A 19,452-nucleotide genomic window follows, 5' to 3' on the forward strand; every position below is an offset into this window, starting at 1 on the left:
CCAAACTCCAGCCCAGAGCCTTAGGCAGTAAATCTAAGTGCGTGTTTTGTCCTTTGAGTGAGGTGCATTACTGAGTGTATATATTTATTAAAACTGCTTGGAAATGACTTCGTCAAAAAAAAGAACACTCATGGAAGAAAAGAGAGTTTTCCAAGACAAATGGGAGAATTTATATTTTTTCACAGAGGTAAAAGATAAAATTCAATGCCTTATTTGTCAGCAAACGATTGCTGTTCCCAAGGAGTATAACGTGTGTCGGCACTATGACACGATGCACCGTGAAAAATATGATGCATTCACCGGAAAAATCCGAGAGGAAAAAGTTCAGCAACTTAAAGCAGCATTTGCCAAGCAAAGAAATTTATTTTCAGGGATTAACAAGTCTAGCGAAGATTCAGTAAGAGCAAGTTTTGTGATAAGCGAAATGATAGCTAAATCATCGCGACCTTTTACAGAAGGCTTATTCATAAAAGAATGTCTTATGAAGGCCAGTGAAATTTTATGTCCTGATAGGAAGAAAGTTTTTGAAGGCATAAGCTTGTCTGCAAATACAGTTGCCTGCAGGATAACGGATTTAGCTGATAATGTGCAAAAACAATTGATTCAAATGGCAAAAGACTTTGAAGTATTTTCAATTGCTCTTGATGAGAGTACAGATGTATCAGATACCGCACAGTGTGCAGTGTTCATTAGAGGTGTGGACTGCAATTTGAATATAACTGAAGAATTGCTAGACTTAATGCCACTGAAGGGTATCACAACGGGACGTGACATATTTCAAGGATTGGAAGAGTGCATTGAAAAAGCTGTTGGTGGCGCTTAGCACTTTCCAGGAGGGAGTGGGAGTGGGGAGCGGGAGCCGCGCGCTTAGGGGAGGAGGTGGAGAAGAGACAGGGCAGGGGCGGGGCCTCATGGAAGGGGTGGATTGGGGGTGGGGCCAGGGGCAGCAAGGGGGCGTGTCAGTGATGCGGCCCTCGGGCCAATGCACTAGTCCTCATGCGGCCCTCGGGGTCATTTGAGTTTGAGACCCCTGGTCTACATCACCTACATGGGGAAGAGATTTCCGACTGTAGAGGGTTCTTTAACTTAGCAGACTAAGCCAGAATGAGACCCAAGGGCTGGAATCTGAAGCTAGATAAATTCACATTAGAAATAAGGTGCAGAACTTTAACACTGGGGGTGATGAAGCACTGGAACAACTGGCCTTGGAACATGGTGGAATCTCCATCTCTTCAAGTCTTTAAATCAGGATTAGACATTTTTCTAAAAGATACGCTCTAGCTCAGGGGCCGGCCACCTTTCAGCAGTGCTGTGCCGAGTCTTCATTTAGTCACTCTGATTTAAGGTTTCGCGTGCCAGTCATACATTTTAATGTTTGTAGAAGGTCTCTTTCTGTAAGTCTATAATATATAACTAAACTATTGTAAGTAAAGCAAATAAGGTTTTTAAAATGTTTAAGAAGTTTCATTTAAAATTAAATTAAAATGCAGAGCCCCCCGGGCCAGTGGCCAGGACCCTGCCAGTGTGAGTGTCACTGAAAATCAGCTCATGTGCCGCCTTCGGCACCCGTGCCATAGGTTGCCTACCCCTGCTCTAGCTCAACCATAGTTATGGCCTGTGTTTAGGGCTTCCATCACTCAGGATTTATTAATTTAATTTTTCAGGCTTTATTTTTAGCAATTTTTGAGTTTTATGTAGATGTCAGGGCTCTCTCTTTGCATATACTGTACTAACTAATGCATATTATATACACTGCTCATTACAAAAGTATATACTCTAATGACTAATCTCTTTGTAACGTTCCCTTGTGCGTTTTAACGTAGTACTCTTTCAATCAGCACTATGTTAAAGCACATGAGGGAACCTCTAATGTGCACCAGAAGGGTCTACACAGACCAATTAATGAGCAACACGTTAGTGTGCTTTATAAATCACCCCCCTCCGAAGTCTGCATTATTGCTCCGTGTAGATAAAACCTACCTTAGATACCAAAACCATCTGAGGTGCTTTTCCGCTGCTAATTGGATAAACACCAAATGTTTATTTATTTTAATTTTATTTTACTTTATAATTGGGATGTTTTAATGGTGTTCATTGGTTAAACCCTAAAATCAGACGCTCTACCCATGTTATGCAAGAGGTCAGACTAGATAATTACAATGGTCCTTTCTGGTCTTAAAATCTCTGGAACTCTGAAATACGTGACCCTCATGTAGGTATTAACAAATGCGAGCAAAGGGCAAGAGACGTTTTGCTCCAGTCTGGACTGAGTGCTTAGATAACAGACTCTTCGGTACGTCATTGCTTCTGAAAAGCACAGCCAATAAAATCAGCGTGGAGATCCTAGACAGACCACGGCAAAGACAGGACTTGTTTGAATTTACTGCCAGTTGGTTACTACTCTGACTTCATGGAAGTTTCAAAGCGAACAAACACGAGGATGTGGAATGGCAGCTGCCCACATCAAATCTCAGTGTCTGGGACATAGAATCACACAGGTTCTGATCACTGACAAAGGACCTCAACTCTGACGAGTGCGCTTTCAGGAATTTGCTAAAACCCAGCCATGTCAGTCATCACCTCTTTGCCAAAATACCCACTGAGTAACGGGATGGCCCAGAGAGCCATTCAGACAAGGTGAGATCTCTTAATGCTAAACATGGTGACCCACAGAAATATTCTAGTAGAAGGATTGGCTTCCCCAACAGACATACTAATGCGCAGATAAACAAGCACTTCGCGTCCCACAAGAGTTACTCAAATCCACGCAAATCTAACTTACAAATGCAAGGGAAGAAGCATGGTCCAAGGGACACAGCACTGGATGGGGCAATGGGGAACCTGGTTCCCAGCTCTGAAACTGACCCACGGCGTGAACTTGAACGAGTCACTGTTGTGATAATTGGGCCTACAAATTTACCATAATTGTGAGTTTAACTGTAAAATGTGAGTGAAAGTTTATAAGTCGTCACAACAACCTATAACAACAAACGTTGATGGGAAAAAGAGACAGAAAAGACTAAATCAATCAAAAAAAAAAAAGGCCTCCTAACTGGTATAGTTCAAGGACTGGGTCAAGATTATGCCTGGTAAACAAGAACAGTGTGGAACCAGAAATTAGCAAATACAAACTGGTGTGTTGGAAACTAGACCTAACTGGTGGACAAAATAATGAGGGGTCGGGCTATTCCACCCACCACTCCCTTTGTGGAGTCCTTAAAGAAAGAGACTTTGAGGAGAAAAATTGGCTACTGGCAAGAGCTTCACCATCATGCCTGCCACCCCCACCATCTCCTGGGACTCTGGGCCTTCATCCTCCTGATCCTAAGACATGTCCTGACCAGGTCAGGCCAGAGAGAGGGACCCACATGACATCACCACCTCGACCAGCTCCAGATGAATCCCAGCCACCACCTGGGATGAAACAGGATCCAACTTTAACAACAACATCAGCTCCAGCCTATCTCAACTCACTTCTCTTTTCCCCGAAAAAGACAGCGTTCGCCATCTTTGGTGCCATCTAAGAGACTATCAAAGAGGGGAAGTTTCCTTCTAAAAACTCTCTCCAGCTAACGGGAAAGGGAACAAGGAACCACTTTACATTTCAAAGGCTTTACCTGCTTCCCCTTCTTTTTCTGTGTCTTCAATAAAAGGTTAAGGATTTTTAATGGTGCCACGGTACTAAATAGCCTAAAGTCTTTGTATGCCAAACCCCAGACCTTCTTTAAAACGGATATTGGCCAGTGACCGGGTTATGTTAACGCCTTCGCTCAGATGTTCCACCTCAATTAACACAACTTCCCTTCACCTCTGTTTCTTCTCCCACCCCCCATCCCTTCTAGCTGGACTGGGAGCTCTCTGCAGCAGAGACTCCATTCGTATGTGTGTGTACAGCACCTTGCACAACAGGGCTCTGATCTCAGATGGGCCCACTGGCTGCTACCCCAGTACAAATAAAAAAACCAGCAACCACCAGAGGAAAGGCAAGGGAGGTACACACGTTTCCATGACAGACCAACCGGCGGCTGGAGCAGGGAGTCCTGTTATTAGGGTTGTTAGGACTGGTTGATGAAATGCGTTTGGGGGCACACTGCATTCCCCCCACCAGGAGCCCCAGGCAGACTCCCACCTTCCTTCCCTTCCCCGCCATCACCTGGGGACACAGCAGAGAGGGTCGCCCTCGGGGGAGCTTTGTTTGAATTTCGCCATCGTGGAGTTAAGCGGCTCCATTACATTTTACTCTTGCGGGGAGGGTGTGTTGGGGGGGAGGGGTCGCCATGAAAAGGGGCTTGTCGGAGTTAGCAGCTTAATTAGGCACCGTTGGAGAGGGGAAATACAGGCTGAATGGATCATTATTCCCCATTTTTACTGCCAGTGAAAAGCCCTTCCCTGCACTCCCCCATCCCTGGTTCCGCTTCCAACAGATCCTTCCATTAATTGCTCCGGGGGACGAGGGGGAAATCAAATAAACAATCAAGGGGAACAGAGAGGGCAAGAAGAGCTCAGACATTAAAATCACAAGTGCCCCCCCCCACCTCTGAAGAGAAGCACGTAGGAGCAATTGCAATGATGTTGGTCCCCAGCTGGAGAGAAATGCGGCGCTAATGCCACATGCCCCTACGCAGCGTTTGCAGGAACAGGGGTGTTCAGATTTCCAGCTAGTGGCCTCTGAAAGCTTGTTTTTGGGAGACGCTAAGTGACTTGCTCAGAGAACCCAGCTGGAGGTTCCTCACTGGCTATCGGAAATGAGCCACCCGCTGGAGTCTCATATTTAAAGCTGTATCTCAAATAGATGAGGGAGGTCAAAATAACCCAAACTCATTGCTGGCTACTTTCATCAAAGCTCAGAGGCACCGGAAACGAGGGATATTTTTTGCCCCTTGAAAGGACAGAATGAGAGCTTGGATGTCCCTAGATCTAGGTGGCACCTGATTTTATTATTGTTTATAATATAGGAGCACCTCAGGTCCCTGGATAAGATCCAGACCCTGTTGTGGTGGCCACTGCGCATACACCTAGCGAGAGACAATCCCAAGACAAGGAAGAATTATGGTCCCTCTTCTACTGACCAGGCACAGAGAGATTTAGAACCCAATTCAGAAAAAAAATCACTTTTCATTATTATAGCATTTAAGCACCACTGAAGTTATTGGGACTGTCCTGAACTGGGACCTTAAGTAACTCATCCAAGGTCACACAGGGAGTCTGTAGCAGAGCTGGGACCTGAAGCAGGCCCTGGTCTAATCCCCTATCCATCAGGCCATCTTTCCTATTCTTTTACCACTCGTTCATTCCAAGACCTAGAACCACAGTTTGGTCCCTAAGAAAATCCCGGCAGTGTCACTGGTTAATGATAGAATTTCATGGAATATGCACGGCCGTCAAGTCTCATCAGAACTGCTGCGATTTTTCCAACAACGGAGAGGTGAAAACGGGCATCCACACTTACAGGTCTCGTTCTCAGCATGGCTCAAAGCATGCGGCAGCAGCATCATGTCAGAGCAGCAATCCAGCGGGGGCTTGGCGACCATTTTCGTGTGAGCACCACCCCTGCCTAGAAGACACACTACGAGCTGCACCAAGCCAGAGACTAGCTCGCGCAGATGCCAGCTCCTGCCTCCCCACTGAGGCCACAGCTGCTTGTGTTCCAAGCAGCAAAGGCTGCTGGGAAAATCTCAGGATTGGGCTAATTTCAGATTTACACACCATCCATGAAATTGTGATCGTCACAGGGCCCTAACCATAACAGCCTCATCTCACCACCGCAACCCACTGCCCTCTCCTCTCCTTGTGTTAGCCTGGATTCATTTGTCTAGGATATTGACAACAACTGCTGCTCTAATGAATACACTGAGTATTTATCTTATTTTCTTCTTGAAAGTGTCAAAGCATCACACTGTTTCATTACAACACAAATAAGAGACACCCTGATCTAGAACATAAGATATTTAAATCTGTGTTAAGCAACAGCTGCTCATAATGATTTTAAAGTATAATAAAATAATATAAAATGATCAGAATACTTTGACTATCATATTATGTCAGCAATGTCACAATATAACGTGACATGTCATATTATGTACTACTACTGACATGTCATGAAATAATGTAGAAATAATAAAAATATCATCAAAATGAAAACAAATTGAAACACAAGTTTCATTTTGAAACAAAATTGCATTTTTTGTTTTGTTCCAAAATGAACAATTGGAAACAAATTTTTCTTGGAATTTCTGTTGGGGAAATTTCCTTCTCTTTCCTTAGTGAAAACATCTCTGGATACATCGCTGGCAAGGTGGGGTGATGGCGGGGGGCGGGGGGGGAAGCCAAGTCCTGCTCCTCTGGGAAAGGGCTGGAGAAATTAAAGGGCTGTCTCTTGTCACGGCAGACAGCGTGGGCTGGTAACATTCTGGGCTGGCATCAGGGCCTGCCATGCAGAGGGCGACTCCAGCTTTGCCTCTGACACCGCCTCGGGGCAGTTCTATAAACACACATCCTCCAATTTTCACAAGAGTTTGGTGCCGAAGAGAGCAGGCAGCTGGCAGCTCTAGGAGCTGGTTCCCCAAGACAGGGCAAAACCCAGAGAGCATCAGCACAAGCCACCCCCGTGCTGTCCCACCAACGAGCCCCACATCTGGGCAGGAGGGATCTCCTATGGGTGTTGGAAGGGAGCTCAGTCTCCCAGCTGGGGGAGCCAGTGCAGGGTCCTGTTGGTGCTAGCACTGGCCATGCTGGGGGGTGTTGGAAACACTGATCCCCCCCGTCCCACTCAGACGTAGGCCTCTCCCCCACCCACCAGCTCATCCAATACAGGCCACAGCGAACGGCACCATACGGTAACCATGCTCACGCAGAATCGTCCCAGCCTATACTAAGGCAATTTCCTTGGGGCGTTCAGGCCTACAGCCTTAGTGTGGGCTGTGTGTTGGGGGGAAGCAGCCACGCCACCAGCTGGAGAGCCTTTTCCTGGGGACAAGACAACGTAACCAGTTGGCAAGAGCAAACGGGGGGGTGGAGCAACATGTGGGGGGCGAGTGGCCATGCCAGCCCCGTGCAGGGAGGGAGGCAGGGCTCAGGCGCAGGGCAAGCAGGGCTAGAGAGAGCAGCAATGCCAGTTCCAGCCTTTGGGGAAAATGATCACTCTATCTAGTGTGTGCATCGGTGCTCACCCAAGCTCTGTCTGCAGCCCCCCCCGGGGAGGGGGGATTGGGCGAGTGGCTCGGGCCAGCCCAATGGGGGGGGGGATTGGGCGAGTGGCTCGGGCCAGCCCAATGGCGGGGGGGGATTGGGCGAGTGGCTCGGGCCAGCCCAATGGCGGGGGGGGGGGGATTGGGCAAGTGGCTCGGGCCAGCCAAGTGGCAGGGGGGGCACACACTGTCCTGTTTTGGGACATATGGTCCCCCTACGACTGCACCCAAACCAGTGCTGCAATGGAGTAGTGAGCCTGGTGAAAGCCTCGCATTTCACCTGCTGCCCACGGCCGCGGTCTGATTCCGTCAGGGGTGCTGAGGGTGCCTGGGAACCCCCGTTCCCTCCTCTTCCAGTTGCTGCCTCGATTCTGACATGACAGAACAATCAGGGGAATCTATCTGAGGGCCCCAAACGCATCCCGCTCCAGGAGCGAGGCACAGGATTGCAGCTCCCCTGGGTCTGGCTTCTGTAGGGTCAGGGACCTGGCCTGGGAGCTAGGCTGCATCCAGTGCACTAATCTACACACTACTCATCAGGAGAGAACGGGAGAAAGAGCGAGCGAGCAGGAGAAAAGCTAGCTAAGTGGGACGCAAGCCAGGGGCGCAACCAGTTACCCAGCGGGAGCACCGGGCAAAGTGACAGAAGGGAGACAGAGATGGACCAGCCAACGAGAGGGGGGAAAAACATCAGGTGGACCCAAATCCAACCCCTGGCTCCCACAATCCACCTCAGACTCTGGGCAAGTTTGGATCCAAATTCCTTGGCTGCCCCCATCTCTCCCTAATGCGCTGAGCTGAAATCTGGGAGCCCAATTTTGGAAACATTTGGGGCCATAGCCAAGCTTTGTGGTCTTTGAACAAAATCAATTTTAGTTACAAAACCCCTCCCCAAAAATGTCCAGATGTAAAAAAGGGCCAGATTCTGATCGTGGTGAGATTGGGGTAACTCCAGACTAACATCCCCAAAATCAGTGGGACAAATTCCACCCTCGGGGACGGTGGTGTCAATCCGGAGCAACTCCACCAACTCTAATGTAATTACGATGGCAAGATTATCTAATGACCATGCCTTTGAAAGGGGAGTTTCCACTCTTGTGAAAGAAAGAAAGAACTTTAAGCAATTTGAAGTGTCACACAAAAGCAAAAATAGTCTAGATGACCAGATTCTCAGTTGGTGTAAATCAGTGAAGCTCCATTAAGTTCAGTGGAGCTATGCCAATTGACATCAGTTGAGGACCTAAGGTAATAATTGGAGATATACCAATCTCCTAGAACTGGAAGGGACCTTGAAAGGTCATTGAGTCCAGCCCCCTGCCTTCACTAGCAGAACCAATTTTTGCCCCAGCTCCCTAAGTGGCCTCCTCAAGGATTGAACTCACAACCCTAGGTTTAGCAGGCCAATGCTCAAACCACTGAGCTATCCCTCCCCCGACTCTAGAGTTTATCTTATCACCGTTACGGTAGCCTTGCACACACCACCATTCTGCTCTTCGAGTCAGAAGGTAGCTCTCACACACGCTCCTGATCTCTCCGTATGCCGACCATTTACACACCGAGTGTTTCCCTTCACATCCCCGTACTGTCTCTCTTTGGGCCAGACAGGCATGGCGATTTGTACCCGCTGAGGATCTGCCCTCTCTCGATATATTTGGTATCATCCAACCCCCATGAAATGCCTTTCGCCTAGGCTGGCGTTAGCAGGAATGGGGCGTGTTTCTACCTCCCCATCACAACCCGCACGCCAAACCGGACGGAAATTCTGTTGCACCTGTCTCCTCCCTCCTCATCCTACGTGACGGGCGTGTGATCCCTCCTGTTAAGCCTTCTTTGCACGTCTCCCCGCTCCTGACAGTGAAGGTTTCCTAAATGTCTGGGCCTTCAGTGTCTGCCTGAATTTTGCATCCTGACGGGAAGGTTCCCCCTTCACGGCGCCCGCCCATGCTGGAACTGACAAGACGGAGGTTCACCTGGGCCACTGCTTTGTAAAGTGCCCAAGGCTGGGAGCAGGCAGCGCCGCAGCCCAGGCTGATGGGCAGAGCTGGGCAGGGTTTTTTTTTACGATTATTATTTAACAGGCTGCCCTGCGAATGACCTCGGAGGTTTAAAGCTCTCTGTGCCATGTGTCAGTTACTCCCTGCATCTGGGCTATTCATAGCTTCCCTCCGAGGCCTTTTTCCCTACCCGCGCCGGGATTAGCTCATGCTGACACTCAGCTGACAGCGGTTGTGGAGAGGGCGAAGGCTGGATCCAGGCCACCTTTTAGCAGCATCTATCTGTCCTCTTCCCTCCCTGCCCCTCCATTCCGGGGTTGGGGAGCGCTCTCGGTCCCCATGGATTTCAGTCAGAGCTGAGGGGGGGCAGGACAACCTGCAGGATCGGGCTCTTAGAACTGCATAAATGAACCAACATTTACAGCAAGGCTGCAGCAGGGTCAGGAGGTTTTCTCACGGCAGGGCTGCTGTGACTCGGAAGGCCCATCCTCCCAGGCCCTGGTGGCCAACTTCCCAGGAAACCCAGAGTCCAACGTGGCTAGCGGTGCAGAAGGAACACCAGGAGGGAGGGAGGAGTGATGGGAAGCCCTCAACGGATCTAGGGTACGAATGCACTGCACTGAGGACTGGGCTAGCATCAGTGGATTGCTCTGGATAGGTACCCAGATGCTGAGCCGCACTTCGTGGGCTGGAAATCACACATCAGCCGTCGCTTTTAGGAGCAGAGAGGAGCCTGCATCTCAGTGTTCTGACCAGATCTGAGCACGGGGGTTCCGCTCTGAAGCTCTCTCTGCTCGTGAGATTTCTGGTCCCCCCTGTTTGCTATTTCAGCCAGAATCTGGAAGCCAGGAACCGGTGGGCGAGCAGGAGAAACAAGGAGGGCAAATCCCATTAGCCAAAATATTTGGAGCCACAGACAAGGTTCAGTTCAGCAGTTGACTCGAGGGTCAGGGCCAAACTGCAATCATTTAGCTGAACCTCTCAGAACTCTGTGGGGCCCAGATGGGACCCAGCCCTGGTTACAGAACCACTATTCCAGCCAACACGGTTTTGCAAAATCAACCTCCCCTTTGATGTAGTTCTCCTGCCTAAACTGGCTCACCCTGCCCCGCCCCAGCAGTCAGGTAAGCAGGGGGCTGGGAGAACAGCCAGGGAGTTTCTCGGCTCAGATCACTGGGCAAGAGTCTAGCCATGCAGTTCCCTTGGCCAGTAAGTGCAGCCACACCAAGCTGAGTCTAGAGTTGAGTCCAAGCCATGGAGTGTGAATCCAAGCATAGATCTACATTTCCCCCAAGTTTGGGAAGCGTCAGATATTGGGTTCTGGTTTGGCCCACTATAGACAAAGGAGCCAGCTGCAAAGTTTGCGGGTGCTTAGACCCAAGATTTGGATTTGAGGCCCAACTCCGGATGAGAGCAGGAGCCACGTTTTAAGCCTGGCTTTAGCAAGGTCTTGATCAGGAGGCCTGGAAATTGCAGATACTGTTATGCTCATAGTGTGCACACAGAGAAGTTAGGTAAAAACATCAATATCCTTTCTGGAGGATTGCAGCGTAACCCTACTTTATTCCTTAGAATGCAGCACAACAACACACAAGAACCCCAAAACAGAGCGAGACAAAGCAGGCTGCTCCGTATAACCTAGCGACACAACTCACCCCACTTTACTCTAGATGGGCTGACTACACACTGACAGATGCTAGGCCCAGTCACCACTGAGACTGCAACAAAGACCAGGGAAAAAAAACCCTGAAATTTAAATGGACAGCCTACAATTTTAACAGAGTTTTCAATACTCCACAGATACAATTTGTGCTCACAATTATCTGCAGGAGCAAATGTCTAAGCATGTGATCTGTTACCACTGTGAGGACAAGGATGTCAGACAAATGTCAGTCTCAAAACCAGAGGCCGGAAACCTGTCCCTGCATCAATTTTGCCCTCCGGTTTTGATCTAGTTTCTGTTCCTCAGGAGAGTAACCTCACGAGACACAGCAGGAGCCCAACAGGGGGGAGTCTCCTGGGAATGAGACAGATTTCTCTAAACAAAACACACTAGCAACCACGAGTGGTGATGGGGCCTGGAGAGTGTGCGGAGAAGAATAAAACAAGGACTCGACCATCTACCTCCTTGGTGGCCCGAGCTGGTCACATCATGGAGAAGAGGGGCAGAAATGCTCTTTACAGTCTATTTAGCAGATGTGGCGCTCGGGAAATGGGGGGGCACCTCTATACGCTTCTCAGAGGCTTTCCTGAAAGCTGCATGTGATTTTAATTCTCCATCAGCACCACGGAGGAGTCAGTCTCTTCTTTCTCTCCCACAAGATGCATTTGACTTTTAAACCATTCCCCGCAGCAGGCTTCATTTTGCTGCACGTATCCTGCTAGAGACATGGGGGCCACTTCCTGCTCTCAGTTACATCGGTATAAATCTGGAGGAATCCAGTGGAAGTCGGTGGGCTCCCTCTGAATGGATGCCGGTGTAGCTGGCAGCAGGATGAGCCCCGTGCATATATATTCTGAGTAGCGCTGGCTGGATAGGGAGGGGAAAGCATGTGATTTGTATTAGATTTTTGGGTTTTGCACGAGAGCAGGGGGTTGGACTAGATGATCTCCTGAGGTCCCTTCCAACCCTGCTATTCTGATTCTATGACAGACTCCAGATTTCCGTGGGTTTAAGGGAAAACAGAATGGTTTAGCTATGTAATAATTCATATTATGAATTTGTATTGTGGTAGCTCCCAGGGATCCTAGTTATGGACCAGGATCCCATCATTTTAGGTGCTATCCAGACACAGGACAAAGCGATGGTCCTTTCCCAAAGAGTTTGCAATCGAAGTAGTATCTCTCCTTCTTGTAATACTTATTTAAGCCCCACAGTCTCCTGGGTACTTTACAGAGCAAATACAAAGATCTGATCCTGGCCACTAAGAGTTTACAATCTGGGGACCCGATCCTGCAAAGATTTGCCCACGTGAGTCGATGTATTCATGTGAGTAAGTTTACACAAGATGGGGAATGGAATGAGAGTAATACAAAACGAGGTGCATGGGAGTGCCAGGGTTACAGCAATGAGGCTGCCCCGTGACTCGGCTTGTTACAGTACGTGGATGCATTGTGGGGCAAGCACTCAGTGCTACTCAACGTGCTCATCGTCAAGTTTTATGGAAATCATCTCGAAAACATGAACACAGCGGGTCTATTTCGGATCTCACACCAGGTTCGCACTGTTGTAACTCCACTAACTTCAGGGGAGATTCTCCCAGTCTACACAAGTGCCAATGAGATCAGAATCCAGCTCCGGGTTACCACATTTTCAGCTGGATTCTTCTGCAGAAATGACGTGGTTAAGAGAATTGTACTGACACGTTGGCCTTAGCTTATTATTGTTCCTGTCCTTAAAAACCCATCTGGTTCCTCACCTGCATCTTCCCATAGAGATGCTACACAGCTAGGAGATTTCTTTTAAAAAGAGGTTCTGTTTATAGAGATAACCCAAACCCCTGATCTGCGCACCCCACAACTTGGTGGTATTCGAAAGCCAAACCCGAACACGAGGCTTGTGCTATGAGCCCATCTATAGATTTAATCAGTCCAAGCAAAACACATGGGCTTGTTGATTGGCTCAGTTCAGCAACTGCCCATCTGGTAATTGTAAATATAGCCATAGCCAAGCACTGCAATGGTTTAAAATTACACCCTGCTAGAGCCAAGAAGGGAAGAAAGTTCCTATTGGAGATTTATTAAATGCAACACTTCTCATCTAAGTGTTTCTACCTTTGTGGAGGACAGACGGACCGGCAAGTTAGAGAACTGGATAGATTCTGTACCATCAAGAACCACACAATGTTAGCTACCTGCGTAACAACATGACCGTCTTTTCATCACCCTCATGCGTTCTCCCTAACGTTTGTCACTCATTTTGCATCTTGTTTAGAATTAGCCTTTAAGGCCCAGGTCCTCCAAGAGATTTAGGCCCCTGATTTCCATCGATTTCAAAGGCAGTTTGGCACCTAAACCCCTGTGAGGATCTGGGCGTATGGTCTTTGGGTCGTCCCATGTGTTGTAGAACACCCAGCACAAGGGGGCCACAATCCTGCTAGGACCCTTGGGGCAGCACTGTCAGATGAGCACATAGTTATGATGACAGACAGAGAGACAGATGACTAAAGGCTGTTTGGCTACAGCACCCGGCTCTGTCACTTTCCTCTGTTCCACTAGGCTGGGGTATTCAATGCCGTGTGTGGGTACTCAGCTCCCCACTCCCACTGGGAGTTAACAGGGAGGTTTCCAAAGACACCAGGGGCAATGAGGTCCCCGGTCCCCACTGTAAGCCAAAGGGAGTCGGGCACTTAACTCCCCTAGGTGCCTTTGAAAAGCTCCGACCAAGTTCCTTAGGCTCCTATGCCGACCCCGAACAATCATACTCTCCTGATGTATTGCTGCCCTTTGCACACTGTAGCTCTCGTGTGTATTGTCGTGGGTTCTTTGTGCGACAGGAGGGCACCGAGTGGGGTTGCAGGCCAGCATCTGATCATCTCTCTTGGTGGAGATTGTGAATTGTTAATGACTAGATGTGAGATTAATTTTTAATGGCGGCATCTTAATTGTGATGCTATAAATAGACCCCTTGCGTCTGTTTCTGGAGTAGCGGCCTTGACAGAGACGTTTTGAATCACAAAGAGGTTTTCCGGAGCCCCACCCTCTGTTCCTTACCCTGGCGAGTACTTCTGGCTCATGCCAACGTGGGACAGCTCAGATGAGTCAGGAGGACTCATGAGAGCACCGTTTCCTTGTGTTCTAAGATTCGGATTGATTCCTACATGGAAAAAACTCAAGGAGCAGCCAGGAATCTTCCAAGAGTCTCTGCTCCAGGAGCACCCAGCGCGTTATCCCAGCTGGATGAGGCAGGGTGGGGCATGCCCTGATGAGGACGAGATTGGGGAGCAGACCCATCCCACTGGCATGAATGCCCCAAGATCCACAGGGAAATCCCATGCACCCCAAGACATCTGCACAGGAGGGACAAGGCATTTGCACTGCTCCCCAAGCACCCAATGGGACCGCAGGACAGCAGCAGCCTTGGGGTCTATGAATCTAGGTGCCTGTGGGAGCCAGTGCCGCTGCTTGGCAAGATTTCTTCTCATCATCGTTCATGATGACTTTGGACTGGATGCCCAGAGCTTGAGATAGACGCGTGTACTAACAGATGCCAGACAGTGCATCATGCAGACTGGATAGTTTGCATGTGGCATGCCCGGGACTGAGACCCAGCACCTCATTTCACGCAGGGAATAAGCACCCAGCAATGGGCACCAGACGAGGGTTGATTGAACTCATGACTTAGAAAGACCAGGCCAGAGAGTCCCAGGAGCTAACCACTCCCCTGCTTTCTTGCCTCTCTGGTGCCTGAGGATTTGTGGGAATTATCCGCCCTCAAACAAACCTCTGTGACATCTCCGCCTCCATGTCTTCAATGGTATCACATTTCCCATCTCTCAGTGATGCTAAACAGGGGTCATTTGCATCTAATCTCTGAGGGTACGTTGCCTAGGGAAAGTCCTGCTCTTATGCCAGGAATACAGGGCCAAATTCTATCCTCATTTACACTGGTGTAAATCTGGAGAGACTCAACAGAGTCACTTGGCATTGACACAGGTGTAATTTAGAATCTGGCCCTGGCTCTAATAGATTAAATCCAGCCTATTGCATCTGGAGCTGTATGAAAAAATTCTCACTGCTGATGAAACTGGCTTAAAATAAGAAGTCATTTCCATGGATTAGTAAAATAGCCGGACAGTTGTGGCTCCCGTCCAGAACAGCTCGTGAAAGAGCATAAGGCAGGGGAAGCAGTTTCGTTTGCTGGAAAAAGCAGGTGAATTTCCACCGGAAATGAAGAGACCAAAATAAATTCCCACTTCCCTTCTTGCCCCGGGATTGGTGTTCGGATTTCACCATTTCCTGTGTGAGGGTGAGTAAATTTCATTTTTCTCTAGTAAAATGTGGTCCTGGATCAAACTGATGAGTACGCAGCAAAGAAATATGCTGAAGTGCTTAGAGAGGCAGCTTGGCCTAGTGGATAGAGTAGTCAGGTGACCTGGGTTCTAGTCACAGCTGTTCTACTGTGTGACCTTCATCTACCCACGTCCCCTCTGTTTCTCTCCATCTCCTACTGATTTTATGCCCTTTGGGGGCAAGACTCTCACTTCCTGTGCGCTGGTGGAGTGCCGAGCACAGTGGGGTCCTGATCTTGGCGGGGACCCCTAGGGCTGAGCACCACTGTCCCCTATTCATCTGACTGGAGTCTCAGCTTTAAAACCCAGCGATGATGCCTCAGTGTCAACATTCACCATTTAATCACCGATCATTTTTCTTGGCTCAGATGGGGAAGTGAAGCCCAAGGGGCTGAGAATTGGGAATGGCCAAAGGGAAGGAAATGCAGCAAAAAGCACAGAAAGGATTTGCAAAAACCAAGCTGATGGAGAGATGCAGAGAAAGACGTTAGAGAAGGAAGAGTAACGAGCAGAGATAGCCACGGCTTGAAGACGGGGAGATTTTCTCACTGAGTGATGAATGCAATAATGAGGCACAGAACAATTAATAAATAACTAGACATTTAGTTACTACATAAAAGCTGCATCCTCCCCTTGAGCTCGACGCAAGCCTTCTACCGATGTCAGTGGGCATTCCCCGGGGCACTGCGGGGACTATATCACCCTCAAATGATCCCCCGGCCTATAGGCTATACTCAAGCATGGAATTCAGCTTGTTCCTTAGAATGAGATTGATCCCCCCGACCCTAGAACTGGTCGGAAAATATTCATCTCAAGGGTTTTTCAGTGGAAAATGAGGTTTCCATCTAAATTTCAACATTTTAAAAAAGTGTCCATTACAGCTGAATTGTGTTTCAAAACACCGCCCCCAACCCTGCCTGAACACAGCATTTTCATAATGCTGAAATGGTCCATTTTGACGTTTGCGGAATGGAATGCTTTGATTTTTGTTTTAAAATGACTTTTTGGAATGAAATTCTTTTTTGGCAATTTTTAAGTATAAAAAAAGCTCAAAATTGGAACAAAATATTACCATTTTAGCAAAACAAAACATTTTAATGAACCCAAAACAAAGCGGGGTGGGAGAGGGGACATGATTTTGTTTCATGTGAAATTTTGTCATTTTTTCATTTGGGCCCATTTCGGAATGGAAGAAAAATGTGAAAATGCAACATTTCCCAGGAAATGGAAAATCTAGTTTCTGCCAGCTCTACTAGATACACAACAGCATCTACTCCCATCAAAGTGGATGGGAATCTTTCCACTAATTTCAATGGCATTGGGTTGGACGCATGGAGAAACAGAACCTTCCTCATACACGCAGAAGGTCTGAATCACAGCTTTTCGGTTTTCAGTTGCCGGAAACGGCAACATTTTTTTCAGATTTTTTTCACAAAACCCTGAAAAATTCCAATGAAAATGCTCACCATCTCCTCTCAGTTTTGGCCTGTTTCGACACAAATGCCATTTTCTGTCAAAAAAAATGTATTCCACGGACACAAACCTACCCTACAAACCCATGATCACACAACCAGCCCGCTGAAGGCAATCATTCCCCTCAGCTCCTGTGAGGCCTTATCCTGCAGGCTGACCTAAGCAAGGCACTCAGCAACTCTCGGGATCAAACCTTATGACTGTGTGTCAGGCAGTTCTCCAAGTGCCATTAGACAGAGAGATAAAGAGTTTCCCTATATACATTTCCTAGGCACAGATCATCTTATCTTAGCATGCACATGAAAAAGGTGAAGTTTAGCATCATGATGAAGCATCACACTTGCTCTCAGAGATGTGTATCGATGAAATCAGGCATAAAACCAATGTTCTGGGATACACCCCTTCAGTACATCACCAGCCAGCTAGATAAGTACAGTGTCCTCTCCAAATATTATCTGCCCAGAGTCGTATGGTAGCTCAGAGGCTTTCTAAAGTCCTTAGAGAAAGTCTTTGCTTGCAGAAATAACACCTCTTACCGGGTTGCAATGGAAAGAACAAGGCAGGGAAGACTGGAGACTGGTATTGTCAAGGGGGTAGAGTTAAGGTTGTTTGGGGATCATAGCTGAGACTTTCCCTACTTTCAAAAGTCTGAGTTTCATGTAAGTTTAACCTTAGCTATGAACTTCCTAGCCTCTCAATGAGCATGTTTGGTAACAATAGCATCCTTATAATAATTCTTACTTTTCCATTACTAGTATGGACTTTTAACTGTACCTTCAAGGTTTTCTCTGGGAATTGCTTTAGAACTCACAGGTGCATGATGGGTACCTGTCAGATTCTCAGCAGTATTTCTTCTCCTCCCAAAATGGTTCTGTTCCTTTTGGGAACCTCAAGCTCTTAGGATGAGCTTCCCAGGAAAGTTAACACTGATTAACCATGTCATGTCCTCTTCTTGAGGCTAGTCCACACAGCATATGATAGCTTACTACTACTAAATAGGTAATGGAGCTTCTCCTTTAGCTCAAGTGGCAGAAGCCTGTGCTCTTGATTGACTGTCCTGGATTCAAACTGTGGTGATAAAGGTGGTGGGGGTTTGGTACCCAATAAAGGGAAATTGATTGAGACGGCTGAATATATGCCTCACCCTGACCACGCTCGGTGTGCATCACCCCACACTCCCAAGGACCTCGTCACCACAGAGTCCGTCCGTGGCGGGAAGCAGGCAAGCGAGGGCTGCTGATTAATTGGATGATTTACAATCCTCTCTATTGGGGAAACACCATAGGGAGGAGTCACTGCATGATCCCCGTCTCAGCACCCAGCCGGAGCAGCCAGCCTCGACACTGCAGAGCGGTACACCAACACAGCCAGGCCATGGAGCAAATTGGCCGTAGCCCTAACACCCCAGGACTAGGAGCTGCCAGAGAGCTGTGCTGCAGGGTGCCGAGGGACATCCTGCATGGCCCCCTGGAAGCTTGCCCCCCATGCAGAGTGGACAGGAATAGCCACCAGACCCCTTGCTTCTTACCTGTGTCTCTGATAGGTTGAGCTGCCTCGCGAGCTCCGTCCTCTCCCTGCCGACGACATACTGACACCGCTGAAATTCCAGCTCCAGCCTGTACAGCTGCTCGGCTGTGAAAGAGGTTCGGGTCCTCTTGGGCCGGTCCAGATCCAGCCCTTTGGGGAGAACAATCTCCCGGATGGTCCCTTTGGCATCTGTAAGTCAGCACAAGGAGAGCAGCGTGAAGAGAAGGCTCCCGTTCTCAGAGGCCGGGGGTGGGCTCAGCGAGGGCGCAGCGAGAGAGCTGTTTGAGTCTCTGCCCAGGTCCCAAGAGCTCCAGAGGCTCCTGCCCAGACTCTCTGTCCAGAGACTCAGCCCTTAAAAACCCAGTCCCCAAAACCCCCAACGGCAGAGCTAAAGAGACGGAGACTCCTGGGTATGGTCTCTTCTAACCTTAAAGTCTAGGAGTCTATGAGCTAGTCAAAAAACACCAATTATTTTTGTGGGGGGTCTTGAAAAAAATAAATCCTTTAAAATCCAGCCCAGTTGCCTTTCTGGAAGATGCTTCAGCCAAACACGTTACTGGGCTCAGTGCAAAGATAAGGGGGTGAAATTCTCTGGCCTTTTATACAGGAGGCTAATCTAACGATCCCTTCTGGCTTTATAATCTACAAATCTGGGGGTGGGGGATCAGAATTTCCCATTAAGATTATTTGATTTTTGGATGAAAAACTTAAGATGGAAGCAGAAAAATGTTCCTCTTTTAAAAAGTGTTCTTGGTCAAAAAATGTGTGATTTTTGAAACCAGAAATTTGTTTATGAAACAAAGAAAATATTTCAAACAAGCTGCTTCTCGTTTTAAGACCAAAAGCGTTTCATTTTTGGTTTCCACTTCTCACAGGAAAACTGAAACATTTTGTCTGAATCAAAAATTTTCCGCACAAATGTTTATTTTTGTCCGAAAGCCATTTTGCATGGAAAACATGTTCTGCCAAAAAATGCCCACCGGCCCAAGCTGTGGGGTTTGCTCTCCTAGCTGCCTGTCTGGGGCCTGGCTCTCCACGATGTTGTGCACCTGTTAGGATGCACCTGAGAACCCTGCGGTACCACTGAAGGCAATGGGAGGGAAAAGCAGCCAGCACCTTGCTGGATTGGGCCTGAGGTGAGTTTAGGTCACGGAGAGACCTAACCCAGTTCAGAAGTGAGCAATGGCCATTACCCATGTCTGTATCACGGACTCCACCACCGCAGTTGGCACCTTCTCGTGGGTTTAGCTTCAGACACCG

At 48.3% G+C, this 19,452-nt stretch overlaps 1 protein-coding gene across 1 annotated transcript in view; it reads right to left on the minus strand.

Moving 5' to 3' along the window:
* The window catches only part of LOC123371421 (ventral anterior homeobox 2a-like), a 48,774-nt gene that overhangs the window by 15,579 nt on the left and 13,743 nt on the right, over positions 1-19,452 (minus strand). The window contains exon 2 of the mRNA XM_045019024.1: positions 18,194-18,381. Coding sequence (XP_044874959.1) covers positions 18,194-18,381 — 188 coding nt within the window. The remainder of the gene's footprint in view (positions 1-18,193; positions 18,382-19,452) is intronic.

The sequence above is a fragment of the Mauremys mutica genome, chromosome 5 (genome assembly GCF_020497125.1).
Source record: "Mauremys mutica isolate MM-2020 ecotype Southern chromosome 5, ASM2049712v1, whole genome shotgun sequence".
Classification (NCBI taxonomy): domain Eukaryota; kingdom Metazoa; phylum Chordata; order Testudines; family Geoemydidae; genus Mauremys; species Mauremys mutica.